Here is a 27,587-nt window from a genome sequence, read left to right as displayed (position 1 = left end):
TTCAAGGTACAAAGAGCCACAGGGTGTCTGGCTCACGTCGGGGACCCAGTGAACGAATCCATTTCCTTCTGGCATCCACCGTCCTGCGGCTTCCTGCCCCTCTCCTCCCCCTGACTCACCCACCTGGTCACCCTTTCGTCAATATTTATCCAGTAATTATAGCTCTGGCCCAAGGTCACACACAGATGGATCTCAGAGTTTGCCCAAAAGGTCACGACACCTGCGGACTCTCATCACCCAGCAGACCCGGGTTTTGAAAACGTGCACACATCCTCCTTCAGGACGGCCTTCTAATCTCCTGGGGCCATAACCTGAGAGACTGGCCCGACCTAGGGGTGAAGACCCACATCTGCGAAGGCCACGTCTCCAAGCCCTGCACCCAACGCACAGCGAGCGCTGAAACGTGGGCTCAAAACTTGAGAGGCTGGCCTGAAGGGTGGGCTGAGCCCGGCCTGCACGGGGGTGTTCGCACCCCAGTCACCGGACAAGGCCCTTTACCCAAATGCTTCGCCCACCATGCCGGTTACAGAGAACCTCGGGAGTCGTTTCAAATGGAGGTGCCCAACTGCCGACTCCTGCTCTCTTCGCACCTGGGGCGGAGAACGCGTCAGGGACGCGCAAAGACGAATTTGGGAGAAGGGCTATTTCTGGAGTCTTTAACAGTGGGGCCCGTGGAGGAAAACTCGGACCCGGTGAGGGCACTGCCGGTCGCCAATCCTCTGCCTGAAGGAAATGCTCCGGGCTCTCGTTCAGCCCTCAGCCCGGTCTGCGAGCGTCCTCATCGGTAGGCATGAAGGTGCGGAAGGAGGGTAACTTGCTCGAGGTGTGGCAGACTGGTCCTAGACGTGGACCGAGTGTTTTCCCCCAGCAGAAACTGGAAAGGGGCTGGGGGGAGGGGGGGGGGAGGGATGGTGGAAGGAACCCAGAACCTGAAACACAATGGCTTCCTGTAATCCGCCCAGGGCCCGTCCCACTGGGCGATGCTTGTGTAAGAGACACTGCTGCCGTTCAAAGGGCTGAGGGGAAAAGGACACGGGGTGAAGGGGATGCGAATTGCTGGGGCGCTCTGCCTGCGGTAATGGGACATCCACACGGGGGTATGCACTGGCCAAAACCCGTGGAACCAGAGGGAGCCCTAGTGTTCACCACGGATTCTAGTCAACCGTAACGCATCGATGCTGGCAATCAGTACTGGCACGTCCTGTTTAAAGATGACAGGGCTGGCGGGTCAGTCAGGAGCCCAGCGAGAGCCACCCAGTGCGTGGACCACAAGTGTCAGCTGAAGACGTCTCTTCCCGCCTCCCCCCTCCCACCCCCCAGAAAGGACCAGGGGCGCACTTCATCAGCGTATTTCAATCAGGTATTTTATTGTTCTGGCAACTGCAAAATATACAAATTTCTGAAAAGCATCCCCTGTTTGAAAGCTGGCACAGCGTCATCCCAGGTCATTAATTCAGACAACTATACAGAACACAGAGAAGTCATGAGTCACACGTAAAAGGCCCCCCAAAACCAACCACGGAACTACACCCAATCTATACAGCTTTCTATTTTCAGGCTCCCTTATACATATTAAATAAATAAATAGCACATCTGCTATCAAAATAATAAAAAAATAAATTTCAAGTATTACAAACGAAAAACATCATTGGTGCGGCCGTTCCTCTGCTGCCCGCAAATGACGAGCTTCGCCCACGGTCTCCGGACAGAATGAGGAGAAGGGGAAACCCACCCACAAACAACTATGCCAAGTGAACAAAATTGGTCCCAGGTGGTTTTCGGGGGGCCGGGGGGGGGGGGGCGGGGAGAGGCCATAGTCAGAGTGGCAGGAGCCCGGTGAGTGCAGGTCAAACACGTCCCCCAGCTGGCGCCTCGAGTCCGATCACGACTTTCGGTTGGGCAGCCTTCTGCAACCTCTGAGGTCTCGCTCCTCGTCCGCTGGCACGTTCTGTCGCCTCCTCTAGGCCCCGACAAACGCGTGTGCAGGATGTTCGCTTCGGTGGGTACTGACCTCAGCAGCTGGAGGCGGGCGGGGCACCCACACCCACACCCAGCCCCGCGAGCATCATCGGCAGGAAGGGTCAAAGCTCAGCGTGGGCTCCGAAAACCGGTGGGAAAAGGAGGCCAGAGAGAGGGACGCGTGGAAGCCGTTTCGCGAGAGCTGGGCTGCCAGGGAGAAGACCAACCCACAAGCACACGCTTGTGCCCGTGCACACTCGCCACCCGACGAGACTCAGTTGGCAGGAAAGGGAAAATAGCCCTTCTTCGGTTACATAGGAACAGAGATGTTACATATCCTCGGGCACGGTGCCCGGCTGGGGAGGAGGTTGGGGGGAGGGGGCGGGTTTTGGTGTGAAACCCACGAACTTGACCGCAGGGCATCTACAGCACATCCCAGTTTCCCACTGAACCCCAACCAGAGAAACACACGTTGTCCGGTGCCCTCTCCGGATGTCCAAGCCCCCACAGCCGCGCTCCCAGAGCCTGTCCCATAAGACAAGAGGGGGCGAGACCGTCAGGCTCGAAAGCAGAGGGCAAGCAAGGGAAGCGACCTTTGCCTCCAGCTTTGAGAGGTCCTTCAAAGGGTCGCTTGGACAAATCCTACGCCGGAGTCTCCAAATCGTTCTGTCTGGGCCTCAAGACGCCTCCTTTTCCCCAGGACGTGGAGGCAACGAGGAGAAACCAGGAGGCAAAAACTACAGGTATCTAGAACCACACGTCTCCCTGCTGTGAGCCACCCCAAAAAGATGCCACAGGTGCCACGAACACCAGCGAGGACACCGTCTTCTTCGGACTTCGCAGCCACCGGGCACCCGCTGGGCGTAGGGCAGGTGCTCCACAAAAACAAGCAGGACTGAGCTCAGTCCTCAGTCCTGCCAGGAGACCACAGGCAGCCTCCTGGAGGAAGTGGCCGCAAGTGAGGTCTCGGCTGGGCCACCGTCCCCACCTGGGAAGCACAGGGAGGTGACGAACATCCTGGAGGAAGGAGGTGACCCTTGATCATCTCTGTGCCACCATCCGGGTCAGCCTGGCAATGATCCACATGACTTGCTCTCCGGCTGGTTTCCTGGGTCCCTCCGAGCTCCCCATGGCACGGGCGCACCCGACTCCCCACGTTCTTTCCGAGCTCCAGCCCCCAAGGGCACAAACCCCAAACATGTAAGTTCGTGGAGAGAAGGTACAACCTTCAGGTCCCGCCTTCTGCCGTTGAAAAAGTGCAAAAGCAAGCAGCTCCGGGGGGGGCCTGGGGCCCAGGCGGGAGGGCAGAGACGGCAGAGCTCCCTGGTGGGGGTGAGGCCCCGGGACTGTTCCGGCAGAACCTTTCCTTTTGCCTGCACGGCCACACTGTGCGTGAGTCACCCTCTTCCGAGGCAGGACGCAGACCCGGCAAGCCGTGGACGCATTGCACGGTGGCTCAGAGCCTTCACCCTCCTCCTCCGGGACCGGCCCCAACCCAGCACGCGCCCGAGTCCTGCCCTCACGAGGCAACGTCCGGGGCCACGACTCACAGAAGAGCCTTGTGACAGTTTTCAACATCCCTTCTTCTTCAGCAACTAGACCCCCTTCGATTTTAGGATTCTGGGGCCCGTGTCCTCTCCCCAGGCTGGGAACATACCAGATCAGGATCACAGAAACGAAACAAAACAGAAGAGCCTGGAGGCCACCGTCCCCTCCTCAGGGCCCTCTCTCACCTCTTCCACCGCTCATTGTCCTTTCCGAGCCTCGTGGGGGGTCAGCGAGGCTGGGGGCGGGGGGGGGGGGGGGGGCGCCAGCGCGGGGTGCGCACACGGGAGGGGCCTCCTGGGGTCTCAGCCGCCTTCGGGGGCACGGTTCTGTCTGAGCGGCGGGCCCCTCTTCTACACCACCCACCCTGTTCGGAAGACGTCCTGGGGATGGCTGGCCTCGGGCGGGTGGAAAAGCACTAAGGAAAAGCTGCAGGAACAGAACTGGCACGGAGCCGACGGGCCTGCCTCAGTGCATCCTGGTGTCGATGCCACTCTGGGTGCTCTTCATGTTCTGTTTCCAGAAGAGAGGGGCGAGGAAGGGGAGTTAGCATTTCCTGTCGACTAGGCTTCTCATGACCAAAGCCATGCATGTGAGACCGCCCACCTCCCCCAGACAGAAAAACACAACCCTGGATGGGCGTCCTCACCAACTGGGCAGAAGAAAGCCCAGGGAGGCTCCGGGAATGTGGCGGGGGGTTAAGCCCAGAGCTGCCCGGGGGGAAGGGCCTGGCAAGGCCGGGGGAGGCCAGGCATCTGCCTCTAGATGGGGAAGGAGGGTGGGGTGGCCCTGGCGGGTCAGAGCTCTGGGGAGCACTGAGCGCCAGCACCTAAGGAAGCCTCCAGGGCCTGGCCCTTTCGCGTCTCGAGATCGCCCCCGCCCACACCCAGGGCCCTCCTGCTGCCCGCGGCCGGGCAGGGGACGAGCCGGGACTCTTCTCCCAACGGGGTTCAGGTAGACCGTAAGCTCCAGCCCCCAGAACCCACATTCTAGGAACATGGGCTCAGCAGCTAGAACACAGGTGCCCTGGGCTGAGTGGACGTCACAGGGGAGGACCCAGGCAGAGAAGGCAGGTGTCACTCACTAAAGCTCTCTTCCTGTTCCAACAAAAGCAATCTTGGCCACAAGTCCCACCCCTGAGAAGCTGCCAGAATCAAAAACCCCTTAAAAATGTTCTTTGGGGTGGTGGCTGACTCTTGATTTTGGCTTAGGTCACGATCTCATGGTTCCTGAGTTCGAGCCCCACGTCGGGCTCTGTGCCTGGGATTCTCTCTCTCCCTGTCTCCCTGCCCCTCCCCTGCTCACACTCTCTCTCTCTCAACGTTAAAAAAAATAGTTTTTCAATCGGCTGGGAACAGATGACAGCTGCCACTGCACAGCAGCGGGCTCTCTGCCTGACTTGAATCCGCCGCAAAGAAAGGAAACACCACTTTTATAAGTGTTCTTTCCCTCCCTGTGTCCACCGAGACTGTCTTAAAGGGACAGGGTGAGGGGAGTGTGGACGCCGGGCACACACATATGCAGGATCATGGCAGCCCATTCCCCTCCAGGCAGAACCAAGGGCCCACCGTGGGGAAATCTCTAGGGACTCGCAGAACCCGCACTCAGACCTGAGCCCGCTCTCAGCCCGACTCCGCCCAGGCCACCCGACCCTCCAGTCACGAGCACATCAGACAGTGTCTGTGAGCGGGGGTCTCCCAGGAGGACCCTGTGGCCTTGCACCCAGTCTCCCCCGATGGGGTCAGAGCCCGGGATGCTGCCAGGTCCCACTGCACCTGCCGGCTTCAACCCACCCTCAGACATCTCGCGCCCAAGGCTCCGAGCACCCACGGATGATAGATGCAACAATGACACTGGGGACCACGTCACGTCACTCACTCATGGTGCCCTGGCTCAGGCCACACGGAGGGGAAGGAGGGAACGAGAGAGAGAGAGAGAGAGGACCTCGAGACAATGGTGCTGCTCTTGAAAGACACAAGTCGTCTGGCACGGGTGTATGAGTCACATACTGCACGATGGCCCGTCGTCACACAGACCAAGATGCCCTGACAGGCTGAGATGCCATGACTCGGGGAGATGCAGAGGGGACAGAGAGGGGCATGCACCGAGCCATTTACCTTTCCAAGGTTAGTAGGGAGAAAACTTTGAGAAAATGTGACAAACAGTTCGTCTTTCAAGCATAGTGGGGGGAAGGGAAGAAACATGTCGGAAAAGAAAAACAAAACAAAACATTTTTAGTACTATCTTCTTTTCAGTGCGCATTTGAAACTTAAAAATCAAGGATGGCCGGATGGTCTGGTGGCCGGGAGCACTAGTGTGGCCCCCCAGGGCGCTGCATCCATCCAGGCTGTCGTCACCAACCGTGACAGTTTCACCATGAAGCCACGATCGCTGGTGTCCTCAGGCCACGACCCGTAAGCCCCCAGGGGTGCCCCACACTCCCCAGGCTCCCGGTGCTCCTGCTACTCAGGAGAAGAAATCCTACTGGCCTGTGTGGAAGGGACGGCGGGGGGAGGGGGGGGGGCATCAAAATACAGAGCAAGTGCAAGCCCAGGGGCCTCGGGCATCCCCCCAAAGTTCAGGGCACTACCTCCCCCACGATAACGACTACACTCCGCCAGACCCTGAGTACGCACTGGGCACTCTGCTAAGTGCTACGTGTATCCTCTCCTGATCAAAAACACCTCAAAGTGTCACCGCCTCCACCTTACGGACAAGGAAGTAGATGTGCCAGAATTGCGTCACCTCGCCCAGAATTCTAAAGAGGGAGGGTAGTAAAACCGAGACCCAAGCCCGGCTCAGTTCGATTTTAGCGGTAAGGTGTGGGGCCTGCAATCCCAGACACGGGCCCACGCTCCCAGGCTGGGCTGGATGCTGGGACCCCAGAGTGGCGTGGCGGGTCCAGAGGAGACATTTCTGCTGAACTGGAGGCATTCTAGCCGGAAGCACTATTAGCCACAGAGACGGGCAAGGTCAACCTCGGAAGGTGGGGGGATGTGCCTGAGAGGACCCTCTCAGCAGGAAGAGCTCTTTCCTGGCAACATCAGGCCACGGCCCAAAAAGAACAGAATATGCACAGAGGCAAAAGCGGAAGGCTCCAAATCCAAAGGCCCGTTTTCACCAAGGGGAACTCTTGATCTAGACGCACTCCGTGTTCTACGCCTGGCTTCAAGGAGGTACCGGACATGGGGCGGTTCGTCTTTAAGACTGAGTTTAACGGACAGTTACACACCCAGCCGTGGAGGGCGGCTGCATGGGGACCCTGCAAGGGCTAGAAACGAAACCCAACAGCTCGGCCCGGTGCCTCACAGCTGCCCGGGACAGGGGTAGGTGAGCCGTCCCTTGACCGTTCCCAGAAACCAGCAGAGAGAAAGCAGTCAGCCTTCAGGACCAGGAGACCCGTTCAAGTCCTGGTTATGCTACTGGCCGGCCGTAGGCAGATGCCTCCCCCTCGGTCATCTGGTAAAAGGGACAGAACTGCCCTGCAGACCTCCTGGGCTTATTTTAAGGCCCAAAGGCACGGAACACACGTGAGCAAGCACTTTCGCCGTGAGCTGTCCAGTATCCCAAAATAGATTTCCCCGCAGGCGGTGCCACGGAATCGAAGCACCATGCTCCGCTACTATTTTCCAAGAACAAGCCCCGCTTTGAAGCTGACAGGCTGGACTCCTCAAGCCAGCTCAGTTTTTGCATCAAGTGGCGAAAAGAACTTAATCAGCAAAAGGGAGGACGGGCAGGTGTGACCTGAGGGGCTAGGGTGAGGCGCACTGGAACAGCGGAGACACTGAATTATCCAGCAGGCGCTCCGGCGGACCCTTAACCAGAAACTTCCTGCAGGGAGAGCTCCGGCCGAAGGAGAGGGGAAACCAAGGGTCTGACCGGAACACTGCGCCTGACCCTGAACGTGACCGTTAAGGCTAAGCACGTGCTGGTACAGGACAACCGGACCCAGAACTACGGTTTCCCAGGGTGTCAGGGTCCGGGAGCCTCTGCGAGGACAGAAGGGGGGGGGGGGGTGCTTCAGGGCTGCAGCCCCCACCACACTCCCACCAAGAGTCCGTCCTCCGTTTGTTTTGCAGATTTTCCCTTCTAACGCGCAAGGCCTCTCCAAGGGGAGGCACAGAACTTAAAAGACAATGCAAGGGGCAGAAGACCCAGCCTGGCATGGAAATCTGACTCTGAAGGAAAAAGCAGACTTCTGTCAAGCTCGGGCCACCGCGAGCACTGGTAACTGGGACCCCGAGGGGCGTGCGAGAAGCCAGCCGTGTGCAGCAAGTGCTGGCAGCCAGACGCGCTGAAGGCAGCTGGGCCGTGTGGCTTCTTGTCTCCTTTTCTAGAAGTTCATGAATCCTCCCTCCCTCCGCCCCCATGCCCATCCTTCTCTATCAGATATGACAAAACCCGTCACCACCCGCAGCATTTTCACAGGCAAAAGGCCAAACCCGCAAGCAAGGAGAAAGAGGGGCGAGTGGCAAAACGATTCAGAGAAAAATACTTACAAACAGGCTTTCCCTAGCAAAGGCTGCAGAGAGAAAAAGCGGAGAGAGAGAAGTCAGTAGAGGACAGGGTACAGGCCCCGAGTCATTCGAAACCAAGGCATCCTCTGTGGGGATACGAAGCCCTGTCCGGCCTCCCGGCCTGGCCCACCCAACGGCTTCCAGACGTCCCGGGGATTTGGCCTGGCCACCTCAAAGGACGGTCCCGTCCAAGTCGGGGGAGCCCCAGCCACGCGTCCTCTATGACCCTCCTCCGGGTCGGCCCCACATACCATCCGACCCCGGCCCGGGCCAGTGCCCCCCACGTGTCTGCGACAGCAGCCGCTGAACTTCCAACTATGACCCCACGGTCTCCGCCACAACTGGGCGTCACAGGGAGACCGCTTCGGATCTCAGCCTTCACAGAAAAACGCAGTAAAATCCTACAGCTACTGCCAGTGGGGACACCACGTGTCGGCCGCTCAGCACGAACTACCTCGCTGGCCCTGCCTCTTGCAGTAGGTGCCACGCCCCCATTCCACAGACGGGAAAACTGAGGCCTGAAGAGGTTCGGTGGCCTCCCCGAGCTGCACGGCCCTCTCCCCCCGATCCCGATTCCAGACACCACAGAATTCAAATGAGCTTGAGGAGAAATGCAGGATAAGTCTGTGGGCCTCAGCACGGAGCTCGTAAGTCTGACCCAAAATTCAGCCCGTGAGTTATCTGTTAAGAGCCCAGACGTGGTGGGTGGGGGTGGAGGTGGGGGGGAGGCCTCAAGGTGGCCCCCAAATATGTGCCCAGGAGTTTCTATGTCTCACGTGTTGGCAAAGATTCTTGGCTGTCACCGAGGAAAAGACTGCTCTTCTGAAAATAAATCTTCATGTCCAACAGCCAAGAGCCTTCAGCTTTTAATTTCCGTAGCACACGACACAAGTAAAATCTAACTAGATTTTTGCTTACTGGTGTTTTTACTACCTGCTAAAGTAACTACGTGATGAAAGAAAGTGGCTGTTCCCAGGCCATCCTGCGAGTCTGGCTGTCCAGGTTCTAACCCGGCTCTGGAGGGGGACACACTTTTCTCTAACTGGGGACCGGATGCAAGGGAGCACGCAAGGAAGGTCCTCAGCCACTGGCCTGGGACAGAAAAGACGTCCTCAGGCCACACGTGGCCAAGGGCCCAGAGCTGAATGGAAACTTCTAGGGTTTTGTCTTCAATCTTGTTTGACAAAACAAAGGGTTCGGGAATGTGAGCGGGACGCAGACTCGGCCATTTCTTCTGCTCTGCCCAGTTTTCTGTTCCTCAGGAAAGAGGTGTGTGCGCTCAGGTCGGCGAGGAAGGACCCCAGGGTGTCACGGACCTCGTGGGAGGGCGTGCCCACGTTCTCCCCGTCCACCGCCCACACGCGCTGCCCACGGCTGCTCTCCTCCCGACCCAGACTGACTGTGAGGAAGGAGAGGGGAGAACGCACTTGTCCAGGCAGCTGCGTGGGCACCTCCGGGGGCAGGCAGTTGGGCAGGGCAGCGGAGGGAGAAGCCACATGCTCCTCAAAGCTGTTGATGCGAGGCTTTTTGGTGGGCTCGGGGCTGGCTAGTGGGGTGACACTATTGCGTCTCATGAGCGGGTTAGGTCCCTTCTTTGCATCCTAAGCGAGACAAAGACAAAAGAGAGAAGGCGACAGTTACAAGGAGTGGGGAAGTATATAAGCCAAAAAAACCCCAAACCAAACCAAAAACGTTTCTCTGCTTCTGGATTTCCCAGATACGAGACTGACCGCGGCGACTGGCCCCGGGGACCAGCAGGGGTGCCATGCTGTCCTGCGTCCCCAGTCTGCAAGAACAAGGGATGACCTCCTGAGCCCCTGTGCCGGAACATTCCAAGACACCCACTCGGACAAGCGCAACATTCAAGGCAGGCGAAGGGAGAACACAAGACCAGCTCTGCAGACAGTCATTCAAAGGCGGCAGATGATGAGTCGGAGAAAAGAACCCAGCCGCCAGCCTCCAAGAGAGCCAAGGAAGGGGGAAGGAGGCCTGAGTGGGAGGCTCAGGTCAACCACTGAGGGCAGGGAGGAGAAGGTGTCGGTGCCAGACTCCCTGCGCTGACCGTGAGCCAGGATCTGCACAGCAGACAAGGAACAGCGCCCGCTCCCCATCACTGCCCCCCCCGGCTTGGGACGAGGAGTGCCGGCTTCAACCCCTGCCAGGGGACTAGAGGTGCAGAAACCCCGAGGTGGGCAGCAAGGCAAGCCAGGCCCAAACACGTGCCTTCCCGCCAAGTGACGACACAGTGGAGCGAGGACCTGTGTCCCCAGGCCTGTGGCTCTGCAGCCTCTAGCCCAGGGGCCTGCACAGAGCTCTGTCTCCCTTGACACTGCCCCAGTTAGGCACAGGCAAGTGTATGCAGGGGCCATCGGAGCCCCGTTCCGGCCCAGCCCCACCGGCGGAGTCAGGCCGGGAAGAAAGGTGGGACCCCACCACCCACGTTCAGAAGTGGGGGCCGTTACAGGGCCAAGGCTGGCCCACCCGCTTCCCCTATGGCCACCCGGCCGGACAAGCTGGCGGAAGCTGGGATTTTAAGGCCAAGACCTTCGGACCGAGCTCCTTGGGAAACAGAGAGGTGTCCTGCTCGGACGGGAACACCACACTCTGTGTGAGGGAAACGGCCAGCTGGCCAAACGCTGTAGTTTGACCCTCGGTACAAAGTCAACCCAACGTTCCTTCCCGACCACGTCCGGGGCAGCAATCTGCTCTACCGCCGGGGCCTCCTGCAGAAAGCCTCCACCCGCCGTGCCCCGAGTCCCACCTGCCCAAACCACCTGGTCTCTGCCCTCCCACCTCCTTTCCACGATTTCCATCTTCTTGGTAATTCTGCACCGAAGTGTACACAGACGACTGAGTGGTTTGCTAATCCCGTGTGAACCAGTGACTCTAGAACCCGGAAGGCATCTCAGCCGCCCCAAAGGAAAAGACGACGGTAACTGAGCTACGACTACTCTTGAAAGCGCAGGATGCGTCTCCCTCTTTAATACTCACGTCATGGGATAAGTCGAAATGGGGGGGAAAAGCGTGCAAAGTGAGAAAGAGAAAATGCCAAGCAGCCACATATAAACACGAGATAGGAACACACAGTAGCTGAGGAAGAGCAGGGGAGGAGGTCACAAAGGCCGGCCAATCTCAAACCAACTACTACTCCAGAGAGAACCCGCTAAAAGACACAGGTTCAATTGCAGGCAATTCAACACGGGGACCTCTCGAGTGCTCACACCCCCTGGCCCTGTCACTCGACAGGGACCCTCTAGGGATGGAGGCCAGGACGGGGATGCTGGGGAGCAGGAGGCAGGGGGTGTTTAGACTCACCTCTGACCTCTCCCGGTGTGTGCTCACAGATTCCACATTCAGATAGATGGACTCTACGCGGCAACCTGGGTGGGGTGGGGACAGGGGTTGGCTTCCGGTTAGAGGGGACAGGCCGCTGACAGCCCCAGAGCCACCAGGAGCCAGCGTGCCAGGGGACATCTTGGCCGGGGCTGTGTCCCCATACTCACCGTAAGCGACAGGTGTCAGTTTCAGGACGGTGTGAAGGGGGCATTTCAGGTAAGGCATCTCCTCTGAAAAGAAAAGGCCTCGCGATCAGCTAGGAGCCTTGAGGACAGATACACACAAGTCCCCAGTGAGAGCTTCTGCCTGTTGTATGTGCCCCTGGAGTCCAGGCCGAGCAGGAGACAGGGGTGTCTCCTCCTCCCCGCTACACACAGGCCCCCTGCTCCAGGCAGGCAGCCTAGAAAAACCACTAGCCAAAAGACGAGAATCAAAACAAACCCCAAGCCCACCCTTGCACGGTGCACTAGAGTTAAAAAAAAAAAATCAGGGGTGCCTGGCTGGCTCAGTCAGCTAAGCGTCCGACTGTTGGTTTCGGCTCAGGTCATGATCTCTGTGCTGACAGCTCGGAGCCAGCTTAGCATTCTCTATCTCCTGCTCTCTCTCTCAAAATAAATACATAAACTTAAAAAAAAAAAAAAAATCATTCCCTGAACAATTTAGGTGTGTCAGGATTCAAGTGAGCCTTGGGTAGACATAGGCTTAATTTTAAGAGTCTCATTAGAGTTTTCTGGGCTCTTTGTTCTTTAGAGGTGGGCTGCCCCCCCCCCCCCCCAGAGGTGAGCGGCTGGGGGCCTGCGGGAGGCTGTGCTCTGAAGGCTCCAGCAGGAGGCGCGGCCGAGGCCTTTCCTAACGCTCAGCAGCAGTGAACCGGCGCGGGGAGAGAGACCCCGCGTGGTCCCGTGGGGAAGGTGCTGGTCCACGGCGTCCCCCAACTCGAAGGCTGGCTTCCCTCCGCCCTTTCTCGGAACTCCACGGGCTCCCCGTCGCCCCCACCACCCAGAGCAGGCTTCGTGGGGGGGTCGGCGGCACCTGCGCTCTTATCTAGGAAGTAGGCGAGGAGGCAACGCAGGACGGCCTGATGGCAGATGACCAGCACGTTCTCCTGCCGCTCCAGCTCCATGATCACCGGCTCCAGGCGCTGCACCAGGTCCTGGTACGACTGCAAGACAGAGGGACGGGTCGGTGCTGCTGCAGAGGCGCACGCGGGCGGGGGCGGGGCTCTGCCGCCTCAGCCACGCCCCTTCCCCCGTTAGAAACCAGAGAACACGCCATCGATCGATAATCGATCCACAGCCGGCGGTGTTTCAGGGCTGCACCCCTCAGGGCCCCTGGGGACCCACATCGACTGGCTTCTTAGAAAAGGGAGGCCGTCCCCGTGTTGGTGAGGATGTGACACATCCCCTGCCAGAACATAAACCCGCCGTCCTCCCTCTAACGGCTGCCTCCTAATTCTCCACGCAGGGGGATGAGGGACTGACGACCGGACACACGCTGACAACGTGGGGGACCCTGAAAACGTCCCCTGAGTGAGAGAAGTCATACACAGTGTGACCACATGTTGTATGACCCCTTTCTGTCAAACGTACACAGTAAGCAATGCCACAGAGATGGGAAGTAGACCCCTGGTTTCCAAGGCTTGGGGGAGGGGAGAACAGGCTAGGGTTTCTTTTGGGAATGATGGAATGTTCTAGAATTTGTGGTAATGGTTGCCCGGTACTATGAATACACCTAAAAACCACTGAATCGTATACTTTAGTGAGTTTTATATTGTGTGAATTTTCGCTCAATTAAAAAAAAAATTGAAAAAAATGGGTGGGCATGTGACTTTTAAGGCTACCAAGGTTCCTGCTCACGCCCATCCCTCTGTGGTCTCCCTTGTTCTCTCACTAATCAGGTTCCGGGAACAAGGGCCACGGAGGAGGTGAGCGCCCTGAGCAGGAGGAAACTGAAACGTGACAGACAACCAAGACGGCCCGCAGACAGCAAGGACCTGCCAGGTGTCACCAGGCTGCCTGCAGCCGACACCAGAGCATCGCCCAGAGGCTGCGTCCAGGGCTCCCTCAGCGAATCAGTGATGCGCGGGACCTGAGATGACACAGTTGCCATCGCGTCTGCAGTCAAAGGGGAACCCGCGCACAGGGTGAGCCATCACCCCTGACTGCTGTTGCCTCCCACGTCACCATGGGCTCATCTGAGAGACACATCTCTCGCTGGTGCTCAAAGGAAAATACACCTGTGCCTCTCCTGGAGCCGTTTACAAGGTTCAGTTTAGGAAAACTGGATTCGGAAGGGAGAGTGCCGGGAACAGGCATCAGAAGGCGTAAGGGGCAGGCGGGATGCAAGAGCCCTTCCTGCCCCTTCCTCCCGGAGCACGTGGCTGCTGAGCACAGTTACCCGAATGGGGCCACCCGGGCCCCCCGCGGCCCTCTCTCAGCCTGGCCTGTCACCAGCTCCCGTGCGCACAGCACACGCCGGCTGCACCGAGTGACGCGGGCGAGAGCGGGCACACGTACCTCCCCGGTGGGGTAGCGGTAGTAGTATTTGTCCTGCTCACGCAGAGTGTACTCCTCAGGGTAGGTGTCCCTGATCTCCTCGTAGGTCATCTCCTCACAGACACCCTGGCGGGAACACCCAGACGTCACCTGAAGTCGCTCAACATGGCACGTGCGGGTCTGCGAGGGCTCTCGTTTCCCAGGGGAGAGACCTCCGTGCCCTCCCGCTCCCCACGGCCAAGGCCAGGCCCCGGCACTCACGGCGTCGATCTCGTTGAGCGCCTTCCACTGTTCGTAGGGGAGATGCAGGGCTTCCGCCGTCTGGATGGTGCTTTTCAGCTGGCTGGTCCACACCTTGAGGTCCTTCAGGTTCTGCTCCTCCACAAACTTGCTCAGGGCATTGGCAAACTGCGAGGGCGTGGGACAGAGGGACACGGCCTGACTCAGGCTCCTGCCCCTCCTGGAGAAGCAGAGCAAGACCTGTCTCATTCCGCGTCAGGGGCGTGACTACACTATCACACACACACACACACACACACACGCACGTTGCGCACACGGGATGCACCCAGCCCCTCGGCAGCCCGCCTTGCCCCCGGCTCCCCCTACCTTCCTGCCCCTGCTGGACAGACCCGAGTCCCCTCCGATCTTGCCCTGGAGGTTGTGCTCGCTCTCGCCGTGCCGACACAGGTAGATGGTGCGGGGCTGCACGTGGATGTTCATCAGGTAGTACACGATGCGGCTCTGAATGTGGTCCTGAACTCTGTTCACCAAGAACCTCCGGCCCACGTCGATCACCTTGATCAAGGACAGGTCCCTGCCGGGGAAGGCGACCAGCCGATCGGAACTCCGCTGATAACACAGCCCAGCCCAGCCGGCCCGGGTGTAAACCCCCATGGCCCCGGCCGATGGCGGAGACTCAGCCCCCACAGACCCACGAGGGGAGGGCGCAGACTGAATCTGTGTTCTCGGAGACAGACACGTGGGCGCTATCCGCAGCAGCGTGTGGTCAGAAGAGGGGAGAGGGAGGTGGGAGACCAGAGCAGAGAGAAAGGACACGCATGTCAAGGGGACAGGAGCAAGACGGGGCTCACATGTGCACTTCCCGTGCTGCTACAGTTAGTGCCGGAAACAGTCACCATGGAACACGCAATCAAGGATTTTTTTAAAGATGTTTTAAAAGACAGTTTATAAAAGGATCCAGGAGCAAGTGCTTCGTACGGACAGCACGAAAACACTAAAAAACAAACAAACTCTACCAAAGCAGAAGAGTCAGAGACAGTCACCTCTTCGTTATTACCTGTCACATTTATCAGGGTCGAGGGGCTGATAGCTGGCTTCGTAGCAACTAATTCTCTTCATGAAGTCGTCCATAGCTTCTGCTGAGTTGCAATCTTTGTAATCCGGGCTAGAGATTTTAACTTCCTGTAACACCACAAAGAGGCAGCTGATGAATCACGCTGGAAGGCTTTCTGCTTAGACGAAGCGGGATTTGGGGCTCGCAAACAGGGAAAGTACAGACCAGCTCAGAGTGACGATGATCCCACCCAGCGTTGAAAAGAAAAAAAGAAATACACCGGGGCTCGAGTTCTAACCCAGTGATGACACAGGCAGAGCACCCACAGTGGACAGGGGATCGCTCCCTGGAAGGACGTACACAGGAAAGCCACAGGCTTCTACTGAGCACATCCGAATGGGGCCACGATTCGGGGTCAACCCGGTAGCCAGGCCATCCCTGGACCGCCAAGCCTCAATTCGAGGTCTGGATGCACACCTGCAGCACTCCCCACACCAAGTGCAGGCTGTCGGTCAGCGAAGGCGCGCTCCCGAGTTGCGGGTGATGCCCTGCCCTGTGCGCCAGGCAGGATTCTTCCTGCCACCACCCACGGATGGGGCACCACATGCTTGTAACTGCTCCCCAACTAGTGCTTCTCCACCAGGCCCAGTCCTTTCTAAGGTTTGCTCTTATGGGAAGAGAAAGCAGAAGAAACAGCCCTCGGACTCACCCATCCCCTGTAAGTGAACAGTAGGTCTGAGAAACCTGGCAGGGTTTTTAGCGAAATTTTAGCGAAATTTGTTACTGCACGTGCTCTTTTCCTCTACAACCACCACCACTGCCAGGAGAGAGGCAGACACTCTTCAAACACCCGAGTTCAGGGGCGCCTGGGTGGCTCAGTCGGTTAAGTGTCTGACTTTGTTCAGGTCACGATCTCACAGTTGGTGAGTTTGAGCCCCGTGTCGGGCTCTGTGCTGACAGCTCGGAGACATTCTGTCTCTCTCACTCTCTGACCCTCTCCTGCTCACATACACTGTCTCTCTCTCACAAAAATAAATAGACATCAAAAATATATATATTCTTAAAAACAAAAAACCGAGTTCAGGGGCACCGAGGTGGCTGAGTCGATTAAGTGTCCGACTCTTGATTTCAGCTCAGGTCATGATCTCACGGTTCGTGAGACCGAGCCCTGCATCAGGCTCTGCACTGACTGCAGTGCCTGCTTGAGATTCTCTCTCTGCCCCTTCCCAGCTCACGTGATCGCTCTCTCACAATAAATACACAAACACTACAAAACAAAACCTGAGTTCGGTGGGGAGTCAGCGCTTCACGGGTGCAGAGTCTCAGTCTGGGAAGATAAAAAGGTTCTGCGCATCCGTGGTGGTGACCACGGTGCAGAGACCTGAGTGTGCTGAGAGCCACGGGATTGAACACTTGCGTGGTGAAGACAGTAAATTGTATATTTTACCACGATGAAAAACAATCTAAGTTCCCAAATCCCTTTCTCCCTAGCACAGCCGCCGCCAGAGAGCATGCTGGGAAGGCCTACCCTGCAAAGCTGCTCTGGGGCTTAATCGGAGACACAAGATTCCTGAACCCGGAGGGTCGGGGCGAACGACTGGATGTGTTAACACGGACAAGATCGGTGGTGAGCTCCTAGCCATGCATGGGCTAACTGCTCACTGCGGAAAATGCACTCTGCGTCCACGCTATGCTTTGCTACCAAGAAGAAGCTAGTAGAACGAAACTAAAGGAACATAGCAAAACCCTTTGTCCAGATTACAGCAACTTCTGTTCTACCTCCCCGTCCTTTGGGCCTCTTCCTCTGGACCCGATGAAACGCATCTGGGTTTTCCACAATGTGAACAGCCCTTTCTGAGCTATGAACTCCGTTCTTAGAAATGCTTGTACACATTCCCACTGCCTTGGAGAAAAGTTCCAACATCGGAAGCCAATGAATCCTCAGCAACCTTCCAAAGATGCGCGCTTGTAACGCAGCAAACCCCAGCATTCCCTGTAGAAGCATCAGACCTGCTTTTCATTACAGACGCGGCTTATTCTCATGTATTTAAGCTGCACAGAAAATTAGCTACATGAGGAGATGACCTGTGGTAAAGTCTTCATGGTAACGGCTTCCATTTATGGTATATTGCTTTCAAGCGGCAAAACTTAAGAATTAATCAAATTAAGCTGCCAATTACCCTCAGTTTATCTGGGCAACCTCCCCTTGGCACAGGGCGAGGAGAAGGGTATGCTACGGACATATCAGCAGGAAGATAGTTTTACTGCCCCCGTTTTTCCCACACTTGGGGATTCTGCCTTTCAGTCTGTTGTGTCCTATGAAGTTTTATCAACACACAGTCATTCTTTTCTACTGGGGACCTTCACAGCTAAAGAGAGTCCAGCCTGCTGCCTTCCTTCCCTTCTGGAAGGATGAGCTGCCCTTTGTCCCAAGCAGCCCTGTCCCCACCCAGCTGCCAAGCTACTGCCACTCGCAGAAACTGTTCCCAGACCCCTGCTTTTTATCTCTTAGGTCCCGCAAAGGCTGCTTTCTGCCAACCGCCTGCAAGGACCCCAGATAAAGCCAGGGCAGGTCACAGAACATGCTTCTAAATTAAACACCACTCCACACCTCCCACCTTCCCGGTCCCATGACTCAGACAAAACCAACAGGCTGGGACAGCCGGCTCGTTCTCAGCATCTAGTTACTGCTCTGGGCCCGAGCTGGTTCCCCACTTTTCTCAGACTGTCACCCTACAGTGGCGTCCTACGTTGTCTTACCATGATGTTGGAGGCCACAACCATAGGGTCATCGCACACAGACTCAATGAAAAACACCTGGAAGAAAGCAAAGAGGAAAGTTAGAAAACCACAAATGTGACACACACACAAAGCGCAGATGCTGGTGTCCCTGTGATGTCACCAACCTCATTTGAGGAGGAAGGACCCCATTTACGAACACCCAAACACATACAAAGAACTACCTGCTCAACCCTGCGTCCTTTGCCCATCCCAGACCCTAGTCTGGGTAACCGTCCCCCCCCCCCCCAGAGCCCCCACAGGAAAGGCCCAATGTGTCCGCAGCAGAACAAGAGCAGCGGGAGGTAGAGAACCAGGCCCGGAGCAGAGACACAGGCCTCAGCCCGTCCCCGAGCTGCCTTCCCTGCTCCCGCATGCTCCAGAGCAAGTTTCGCTCACCTTGAAATCATTTTCTTTGGCAAAATGAAGGATCATGTGTCTCCTCTCTCTGGTGGTATTGGTGGCATCGAACACCTGATGGGGAGACAGTAGGGCCGTGAAGAGAGGCCACGTTCGAGATGAACAGTAGGGTACTTAGAGCCAACAAACATCAGCTACACACAGGGGAGGGTGCACGTGGAAGGGACCCCTGGCTACCGTGGCGGCAGCCCCCACCCCAGGTCCACCCCTTACCCCCCCCAGCACACAGGGGACGGGTGGGCACAGAGCACAGCGCCAGCCGTGCCCCAGGTCCGCCCCCAGCTGACCACTCTCCTGGCCCCCCCAGCGCTGCTCTAGACCGTCGCTCCCCTCAACTCTCAGGCCACAGGCACTCGTCCCTTTTCGAGGAGTCCCTGCGGCGGCTCTCGGCACTGCCCGGGGCAGTGTCTACACTTCTGTCTCCCCAGGGCACCGTGTGCTATGGCCTCGGACACAGAGCTGGCACCCCGCCCCCGGACTTACTGCAATTTGGCCCCCTTCCTTCGTCAGGTAACTTTTGACGTCTCTCAGGGCAGCCAGAGCGCACTGCCTGCAACAGGCAGGAAGAGAAAGCACGCGTCACGCCAGCCCGTCCGGCGGGGGAAGGCCCAGCAACCCGCCGCTCATCCCAGCGAGCAGAGTGACGAAACCGCCAGGCCGGCCGGGGCTGCGGGGCCCAGTCCACTCGGGCCCACAGGCTCCCAGTCCAGCCCCGCAGACAGGCGGCTGCGGCTGCCCGTGGGAAATGGGGCTCATGCCCGGGCTGCGCCCTGAGATCTCACTGGGAGCTTTTACAGAGCTGACACCCAGGTCCGGCCCATGGATTCTCACGGCTCTGTCCAGGGCACGGCCCACATCCGGATCTCCTCAGGCTCCCAGGTGACCCTACGACACTTGTCAGGGTTGAGCGCCACGGCACTTGGGTTTCACGACCACCCTGGGCTTACAAGAAAAATCCTCTCCAAATGGAAGCGGAAGGTTTTCCGCAAAAATGGCCTTGTTCACTCCCAACGAGACACTGCTGTTGATTTGTATCAACCAGCGGCCGAGTTAGACCCTCCGGGAGCAGAGGAGGCAGTGAGTTTCACGGAGGCGGCGCCTCATCCTAACACACCCCGAGGTGGGGTCACATGTCATGGCCACAGCGGAGCCACGCTGCAGACCAGCTTCTTCTTTCTCCGACAGAACCCGGCTTCGGGAAGCCGAGCAAACCCAAGCCCAGGTCCCCACGGCAGCTCGGGCCTTACTTGCGGACTTTCATGGCCTCCTCGTTGTCGGGGCGAAAGAAGCTGTAGGAGCTGTACTGTTTGACGGCCTCCCGGCGGTACTCCCCGACGTTGAACACTGTGGGGACAAAGGCGGGAACCTTAGCTGACCCCCCAGGAAGAAGGAGCCACCAACATCTGGGAGCTCTCTCTAAAAAAGGAAACCGAGCCTACACAGCAACACCAACCTGAATGAGGTTCTGCTGAGACACGGAGGCGGGAGAGCGGACCTCCGCGCCCAGGGCTGCGAGCCCAGAAGGCAGCCCAGCTTCCCCCAGACCCGACGCTGCTTGGGGCCGCTCTACCTTCCCAGGGACCGGCTTCCACTGCCCCGTCTGCAGGTGCAGTGTCCTAAGGCTGCACGGAGGGGCGGCTGCCACGGGTCCCGCGGAAACAGGGGCAGTGATTCCTGCGCACGATCCCCCAGGACAGCGCAGGGTCTCACGCGTGCCGCGGGGCCCAGATCTGCCATTCACCTACTGAGCCAGCAGCCTGCGCCCCAGGGAAGCGTGGAGCATTTACGGGGCGTTCACCATACGACACAACGCACCGGGCACCGTGGGGGACAGCGGATGCAAAACCTAGTCCCCCACCTCACCACCTTTCCGGTGTAGTCGGGAAGACCAGGCCAAGAGTCATACAAAGGTAGCCGATGGTGTGGAGCATTTGACGACAGTCAGTAGAAGAATGTCACAACTGAGTGCTAGAGTACTTAAAAGGGCACAGGGGCACCCGGGTGGCTCAGTCGGTTGAGCATCCGACTTCAGCTCAGGTCATGACCTTGCGGTTCATGAGTTCAAGCCCCACATCAGGCTCACTGCCGTCGGCACAGAGCCTGCATCAGATCCTCGGGTCTCCCTCCGTCTCTCTGTACCTCCCCCGCAAACACTCTATCAAAAATAAATTTTATAAAAAAGGGGAGGGCCCAGATCTCCACAGACCATGCGGCCAGAGAAGGCTTTTTGAAGGTGGCGAGGGCTGAGCAGGTTGTGGGGCAGCAGGAACGACAGAGCAGGAAAAGAAAAGATCCCAACGCCAAGTGAGGATACGTATAGAGTGTACCAAGTGACAAGGCCCAAAAGGGTGCCCCATGCTTGTGGGCACAGGCCAGCCCAAGACTGGCCCTGCACGGCAGGTCCCAGCAGACGGAGGCGGCAGGGACGTGGTTTTGGTCGCAGGGGTTGGTGAGCAAGAGTGAAAGGCTCCAGGTAACCACCTTGGCCTTGACACACGGCCTCACCTTTCGTGGGGACGCCGATCCAGTTGAGGTATCGAGTCAGCTTCTTTGAGATGTACGTCTTACCCCGGGCTGGGAGCCCCACCATGACGATCACGGTGGGGGAGTTGGTCAGCTTCGGCCCACAGGCTGGGGAGAGGACAGAGCGAGGTGTCAGCCACGAAGCAGTATGTGCCCCACGGCGAACCTTCAAGAATTCCACAGAAATGCCTTTTTTGCTCCCACCTCAAAGCCCTGGGGGTTTTACAGTCCAGCAACGCCTCGGACCTCTACTGGCCAGAGCCCCGCCCCAGCCCAGTCACAAATCTCCATCTTGCTTTCAGGTCACGTGTGGCAGGGGGACTGCCCCAGCCCCAGATTCCCAACCTGATTCCTGAGGGCCCTAAACCCAGCCAGGAATCCCGCTACTAACCCCAAAGCAGAAAGCGTTATAAGGAAGGGATTCCCCAACACCAGTGGGGGTGAGGTTAACGGTAGGAGAAATGTTCCAATAATAAGACAAAACACCAGGGAGAGAGGTTTTCGCTGGATTTTAAGAAAGCAGCCCAAAGAACCCTGTTCTGGAGACTTAAGGTGCAGTGTTTCCTTGGCTGGTGTCTTATGCTTGAGACTCTAAGGAGACTCCAGCATCTGGTGACAAGAGTGGCAGGGGCTGCCCATTGAGAGCACGAGACTGGCCGCCTGCTCCCTCCCGGGCCAGCAACACTGCCCGGTGCTCGCTGGGCGCCACAGGCAACCTCGCTCTCCTGGCCAGCTACGTGCCATCGCTTCCGGGCACTGGTCACCCCGATGAGGCAAAGCTCCTGGGACCGCACCACAGATCTAGGCAGATGTCAGACATAGACAGGGGCTCTGTCTCTAAGCCAGCGAGTGCCAGATGGGGATAGGAGAGCCACCAGGCCACTGCCAGGCACAGGCTTCAAAGAGGACACCTTCCCTAAGCTGGACGCCCCAACACGGTCCCATACTCAGCCTATGACCAAACTGAGATCGCATGCCCAAACACCCACCACATTATTCCGGGATCTGACCCCCTGTGCCTGTGGGCTGGGGGCAGAGAGGAAGCAAATGGAACACAGAGGGGGCTGTTTCTTCATGTTCTAGACCATGCAGAGCGAGGAGGAAGAAGAAAGGCCATCAGGAGGCCAGGAGACATGTAGGAGCCACAGAAGCACTTGGCTGGGATTCTCCAGCTCCCAGTAGCTGGGAACAAACACGTTCCTAGAAGACAGGCATTTCCCTGCCCAGTATGAGCGCACAAGTGGAGCACAAAACCGCCAGTGGACTTTCTTGAGTCCCAAGAAAAGTGATGGGCTTCTCGAAAACCGGCGGGGACAGAAGACAACGCCCTCCCGTGTGCATCGGGGCAGCCGCAGGTGACACGTGAGAAGTCGTCTCACTTAGTCGCCTGGAAGCACCGACTCTACCAATCCTTCCCTCAAGCCACCGCCGGCTCCTGGTCTTATCTGATGTCCCCACCGTGCCCCTGCTCCCAAGAGCGTCCAAACATGCAGGGACGGACGGACGCGCGCTCCCTCTCCCTCCCTCCCCTCAGCTGGGCACGTGCATGGAATACTTTTGATGGACGCACGCCAAGTGAGCGGAGACAGAGGATGACTGATTTATCAAATCGGGGATTAGTCCTACTATCAAGGAACCACATGCGCAAATCTCTGGCAGGAGACGCTTTGAGAGGAAAATCCCATAAAGACATGGCAGAGTAAATATCGTAAGCCAAAAATTCAACTTGAATCTCAAACCCAAATAAGTCATCACTCTTTTATTTGGCAAAGCAGAGGCCATTCTCCCTATTCCTTTGGCTCCTTGCACAAGATTTGGAGGAGCTGCACGCGGGCTGTGGCTGTCATTCCAACCAGGCGCTCCTGGGTCTCAAACAGAGCAGGGAAACCTCCTGACTAAGCCCCCTGAATCCTAACATGTTCTTCTTTCAAATTCACAGGCCATCTCAGGTGTCTTCATCTTATAACCACCTGCCCCTGCTTCAGTTCCCCCCAGACCCTCAGTCTCTTCTTCTCTGCGGATCCTGTTAACCCACAGAAGAGCGCCTCCTTCCACCTCCCACACCGTCTTCCCCGGAGCTCTGCTTTTTCTTCTTTGCCCCCCAACAAGCACAGGGATTAGGGAAGATAAGCGTGGAGTTTAACACAAAATCTTCCAAAAAGTTCTTGTGTGCTTCATTTCATCGTATACAAACATTTAGTATTTTAGCCTTTTTCGGACCTCCCTCCCGCCCCCGGCAAAGAGTTTTTATCCTCAGATGTGTTTAGACGTGAAACCTGGATGTCAACCTAAGCATGTTTAAGGGGATACACGTATGCTCACTATGTTGAAGGGCTAAAGAAGCAATTGTTTAAAGACCGCGGGGTTAACAGACCATAAACATCTTGGCTGCAGTTTGGGGTGGGGCACGGGAGGGACGGAGCTCAAGCTAAAAGTGTCATCCAGAGTTAAGGCTGTCACTTGAGTAAGAGATCGCGGAAAACCACCACGTTCTGGGACGCCACCCTCAACTCTGTCATTCCGTTTACTCATTCACTCAACAGACACAGGTGCTAGGCGCCCCCTGAGCACAGAGCATTATGTGGACACCGCCCTGTGCTGGGAAGCATCTGGCCTGCGGTGGGGAAGAGACAATGTACGAGCTAACAGACGCACAAAGTCATTTCGGAGCGGGAAAAATGCTGTGATGAAAGCAGAGGGCTGACGCTGGGGCTAGGGGTCCACGGGGGTCTGTTTGAATCGGGGAGCCAGAGTCCGTGTCCTTGAGCAGCACCTGAGCTAAGGCCTGATCGTCCACAGCCAGCCCCACCGACTTACCAGTACATAACGCGCACTGGCCACGTGTGTGTTCCCCATGTGTAAGTGGATACAGGAAAGCAGATGATGACCAGGAGGCCGGCTGGTAAGGGGAGTGAGCCACAGCCTCCGGCGACAGGCCAGGGTCTGTCGTCCTGGACAGAGCAGGCTGCATTCTAGGGTTCCTATGCCAGCCCCACTCCCCAGACGAAATGACTCACCTCCCTGACAACGTGTAACGCGCGGACACAGGCAGGAACGCCACAGCTCGCCCACCACACTGACACCCACAACCCATGCTCAGGAAATAAACTGTTAGAAGACGCTGCTGGCTCTCTCACACCTCCTGCAAGCTTTCTTCTATCCAAAGGCACTCGAAAATGACAACTTCAAAAGATGCCACGTCACTGGCATTCTTTTTCGGCAAGCAGGTGATCACGCTTCAATGCTAAGTTCCAGGGAAACAAATGAAAGGGCTGTTTAGGACAGACGGATGGCCAGCTGCAGGTGCAGACAGGGTCGGTTCCCCGTTTGCAAGGCAAACCCAATGCTGCACAGAAAGACCTGTTGTGACCCCGCCATCACCCCGGGCCACCTCAGAAGGGCTCTCTGGGAAACAGACTTCATGGACTTGGCCCCGGGATAACAGAATGCAGGCCCAGAAAGTTCTGTCCCACACCATGCTCATTCACTACCTCCCATGCACACTTCAACTCCTGCCTAACTGACCTGTGTCCAACGAACAGCCCTCCTAACCTGACGCGGTCTCTGCCGGCAACAGGGAGGGGCTGGGCATTTTTGAGAAACATTTGACAGCCTTGAGCGGCAGGAGATAGCACAGATAGCCTAGCGGCTGAGAGAGCGGAGCCGGGAGTCAAATAAATAGTGTTGGAAGTGCCAGGGCCCCACCCCTTCCTCGGACCTTGGCGAAGTTACTTGATCTCTCAGCGTCTCAGTTTCCTTGCCTGTAAAACGGAGGGATGCTTCATAAAGGTTCTTGGGAGGATTCACGACCGGGCGACGCGCGTGAACTGCTTCCTAGAGCAGCCTCCATCGGTATCAGCCGTGACGGTTTCCATCATACCAGATGTGAGGAAGCTAAGAGCCACAAGCGAAGACAGGTCCCGCTGCACAAGTCGTGAGGCACGGAACTGAGGCTCACCTGGGTCTCTCTCACCTGAAATTCTTCACGTGCCCTTTCCCAAACTAAACTGATGGTTCTCAACCAGCGGCGGGACCGAAAAAGCTTTTAAACGATGCAGGATCCCCGGACCCCGCCTACAGGACTTCTAACCTGGCTTGGGCTACCAGTAGGGATTTTCCTTTTCTTTTTTTCCCCCACAAATACCCCCCCACCAAATGACTGTCAAGTGCAGCCAGGGCTGGCAATCACTGCTGTAAGCTGTAGTGGCCAGCCGAGGATAAGGCAGGGGTTTCTGGGGAACATCCCCCTTACCTTAAGTTGGATACCATCAGTGGCTTTAAGCCCCTATTGAGATAAAGTCTATCCGTAGACAGTATGTAACATATCAGACTGTAACAACAGGTTCCCGGCGGATAAGTAACTGGCCCAAATAAGTAAGGGCTTCCACCCAGGGGCCCCCCCGCTTTTAGTGATGGTAAACAAATAGCATAGCTAGCCAGTCAATAATCTACCTCCTTGTCGATGACTTCCTTGTCAGTAAGTCCTGTTACCGGTTTGCATTTGAAGGAAACGGCAGGTTTTGTAAGAAGCATTTGCCACCATGTGCACGTTGCAACAGGGCACCCAACTGATGTGCTTTAGCGCCAGAAAGACAGTCAAACTAACCAACCCAGAGCCTTCCATTGTCGCTCTCCTGTCCTCTGTACATGAATGGTAATGTTCACCAGGCCATCTTTTCATGGACAAACCTCAGAGGAACCTGCTGTCGGCTCTCATCTAAGACACCACTTAGAAAGACGGTAACAGGTTCAGAAGGAAGAAAATCCACCCAAGTTTCCAAATACCATTACAGAAGGGGAGGAGGCTGATGGGGGGAGGGGGAGGGTATCAGGAAAGACTCAACAAGAAGAGATACCCTCTCTTCCCCATTCTGATGAGACACAGATGTGACTATATAACCTGAGAAAGACAGCACAACTGGAAATAAGGTCATGTAATAAATACCCAGGGTGCAGGCACCCTTGTAAGGAAGAATGTGTCTGAGACTACACCCCAGAACCACACACGGGGATTCCAGCAGTGGGCGGGGACAAGGGACTAAAAGACTTAATCCATCAGCTTTAGCACCCACCCCCCTTGCACACACCAGGGATATTAGGCAAATCTCTTATGTGCGTGTGAGACGTGCAGACTGATGGAGGCTAATGGATGGGTCTCGGGAGCCTGGAAGAAGGAGGCATCATCGCACACTCTCATCTCTGCAACTGACACGACAGATCGAACGCCAGCCAACCTCAGTGCCGTCCACACCCAACCTCAAGCCCCCACCCTGAACCTCGGGGGACAGACAAATAAATGTGTGCACATGTGAGCACCCATAACTACAAACACCTGTACTTAGCTAGAGAGAACCAAACTAGATTTGTACGACCAACTACAGTTTACAAAGTGCTTCATAAATACTGGTCGTATTCAAAGTCAAAAAGGGCGGGGTCGTCTCTGTGTCTTGCCGTGGCCGCATCTCCCTCATGATTTACGGCACTGCGTTCCCCAGCACCAACAGGGGGTCGCCGTGGTCAGCCCATGTGCAGCAAGCTGTTTAAGAGTGTATCAGAGAGGGCTGGGAGCAAGAAACAGACTGCAAAGCCCCCCGCCCGGGGCCACCTTGCAAAGAAACCAGGTCTCCTTCAGGCTACTGTGGCCCCCAGAACCCTCAGGTCCGGCAGAGAGGGGGCAAAGTGGTGGAGGAGCGAGCGGCCCCCAGTGTCGGGAGCACCTTGCTTGGTCTCTGACACAGGATGACCTAGGAGCACCCCAGAGCCCGCTCTCCCCGGGTCCTGCCTGGGGGTGGGGGGAGGGTTGGTGATTCAGACCTGGGCAAAGCCTGAGGTGGCAAGCTGTCACCATGGCCTTGGTGACCATCCCCCGGAAAACGTGGCAGCAGCGAGGGCCAACAAGCTGCCTGGCACTCAGGAGCCACCGCTGCCTGGAAGCCACCTCGAGGACGTGTTCACGGGATCCCATGTTTACCAATCAGGCAACCTGACCCTGCCTGAAGCAAAACGCCCGCCACTCCACTGCCCCTGTCCACCTGGCAGGCGCCTGGCGGGGACGGGTGGGGGGTTACCTGGAGAGTGGGTGTCACCTTCTAACCGCAGGGACCACCCTTTCACTAGGTGGCTCTCTCCGTGGCTAGGGACGGGGCCCAAGGTAGAAGGCAAACCTTTCCAAAGCATTTATGGCCGATGACAGAGCAGGAAGGTGGACTGCCAGCAAATTCCAAGCACGGTGGATTGTGTGAGTGCGAGTGTGCGCGCGGGTAGGAAACGCTGCCAAGTGTGTGGTCACTGATCCCCGGACCCTCCCCAAACCCAGGAGCGCAGGCTTGGTGCCAGGCAGCTCTCTTGTCGCCCCTGGCGCGGGAGCTGGGGGGGGGGGGGGGGGGGAAGGAGAGAGAAAATATACTGAAGGAAAAGGAGAGAGCGAGGAGACAGAGGGGAAAGAGGGAGCAGATAGAAATATAAAGAGAGTGGGTATTAAAAATAGAGAGGCCGAAGACAGAAGCAGGAGATTTAAGTACAGAGAAGAGAAAGAAACATGGAAAGCGGGAGAGAGAGGCGACGGAGATCGAGGTGGAGAGGAGGGAGGAAGGCAGAGAGCAGGGGAGGGAGCGACCGGCAGAGGGGGTGGGGAGCGACCGCCGCGTCTCTCGGCCGGACTCGGCCCGGCAGAGCGGTTCCGGCCGCGGGACGCGCGGCCGTCCGTCGCCAAGCGTCCCC

General features: G+C 57.3%; 1 protein-coding gene across 4 annotated transcripts in view; it reads right to left on the bottom strand.

Annotated features, from left to right (window-relative positions):
* Positions 1 to 1,342: 1,342 nt before the first annotated feature.
* PFKFB3 (6-phosphofructo-2-kinase/fructose-2,6-biphosphatase 3) overlaps positions 1,343 to 27,587 on the bottom strand; it is a 74,572-nt gene continuing 48,327 nt past the window's right edge. For 2 of the 4 annotated variants that reach the window (XM_078450491.2, XM_078450488.2), the window contains exons 2-17: positions 20,850 to 20,975; positions 19,592 to 19,688; positions 18,828 to 18,894; positions 18,324 to 18,398; positions 17,907 to 17,963; positions 15,150 to 15,274; positions 14,459 to 14,666; positions 14,114 to 14,260; positions 13,874 to 13,978; positions 12,390 to 12,519; positions 11,525 to 11,587; positions 11,337 to 11,401; positions 9,449 to 9,622; positions 8,004 to 8,026; positions 5,622 to 5,674; positions 1,343 to 4,017 (exon numbers count right to left, since the gene is read on the bottom strand). In XM_078450491.2, the coding sequence (XP_078306617.1) occupies positions 5,632 to 5,674; positions 8,004 to 8,026; positions 9,449 to 9,622; positions 11,337 to 11,401; positions 11,525 to 11,587; positions 12,390 to 12,519; positions 13,874 to 13,978; positions 14,114 to 14,260; positions 14,459 to 14,666; positions 15,150 to 15,274; positions 17,907 to 17,963; positions 18,324 to 18,398; positions 18,828 to 18,894; positions 19,592 to 19,688; positions 20,850 to 20,975 (1,505 nt within the window). In that variant the 3' untranslated portion in view covers positions 1,343 to 4,017; positions 5,622 to 5,631. The remainder of the gene's footprint in view (positions 4,018 to 5,621; positions 5,675 to 8,003; positions 8,027 to 9,448; positions 9,623 to 11,336; positions 11,402 to 11,524; positions 11,588 to 12,389; positions 12,520 to 13,873; positions 13,979 to 14,113; positions 14,261 to 14,458; positions 14,667 to 15,149; positions 15,275 to 17,906; positions 17,964 to 18,323; positions 18,399 to 18,827; positions 18,895 to 19,591; positions 19,689 to 20,849; positions 20,976 to 27,587) is intronic. The other 2 variants (XM_078450490.2, XM_078450489.2) reach the window with 2 other exon arrangements.

The sequence above is a fragment of the Panthera onca genome, chromosome B4, assembly GCF_046562875.1.
Source record: "Panthera onca isolate mPanOnc1 chromosome B4, mPanOnc1 haplotype 2, whole genome shotgun sequence".
Lineage (NCBI taxonomy): Eukaryota > Metazoa > Chordata > Mammalia > Carnivora > Felidae > Panthera > Panthera onca.
Note: the sequence above shows the minus strand (reverse complement) of the source record. Positions and strands in the feature narration are given on the sequence as shown.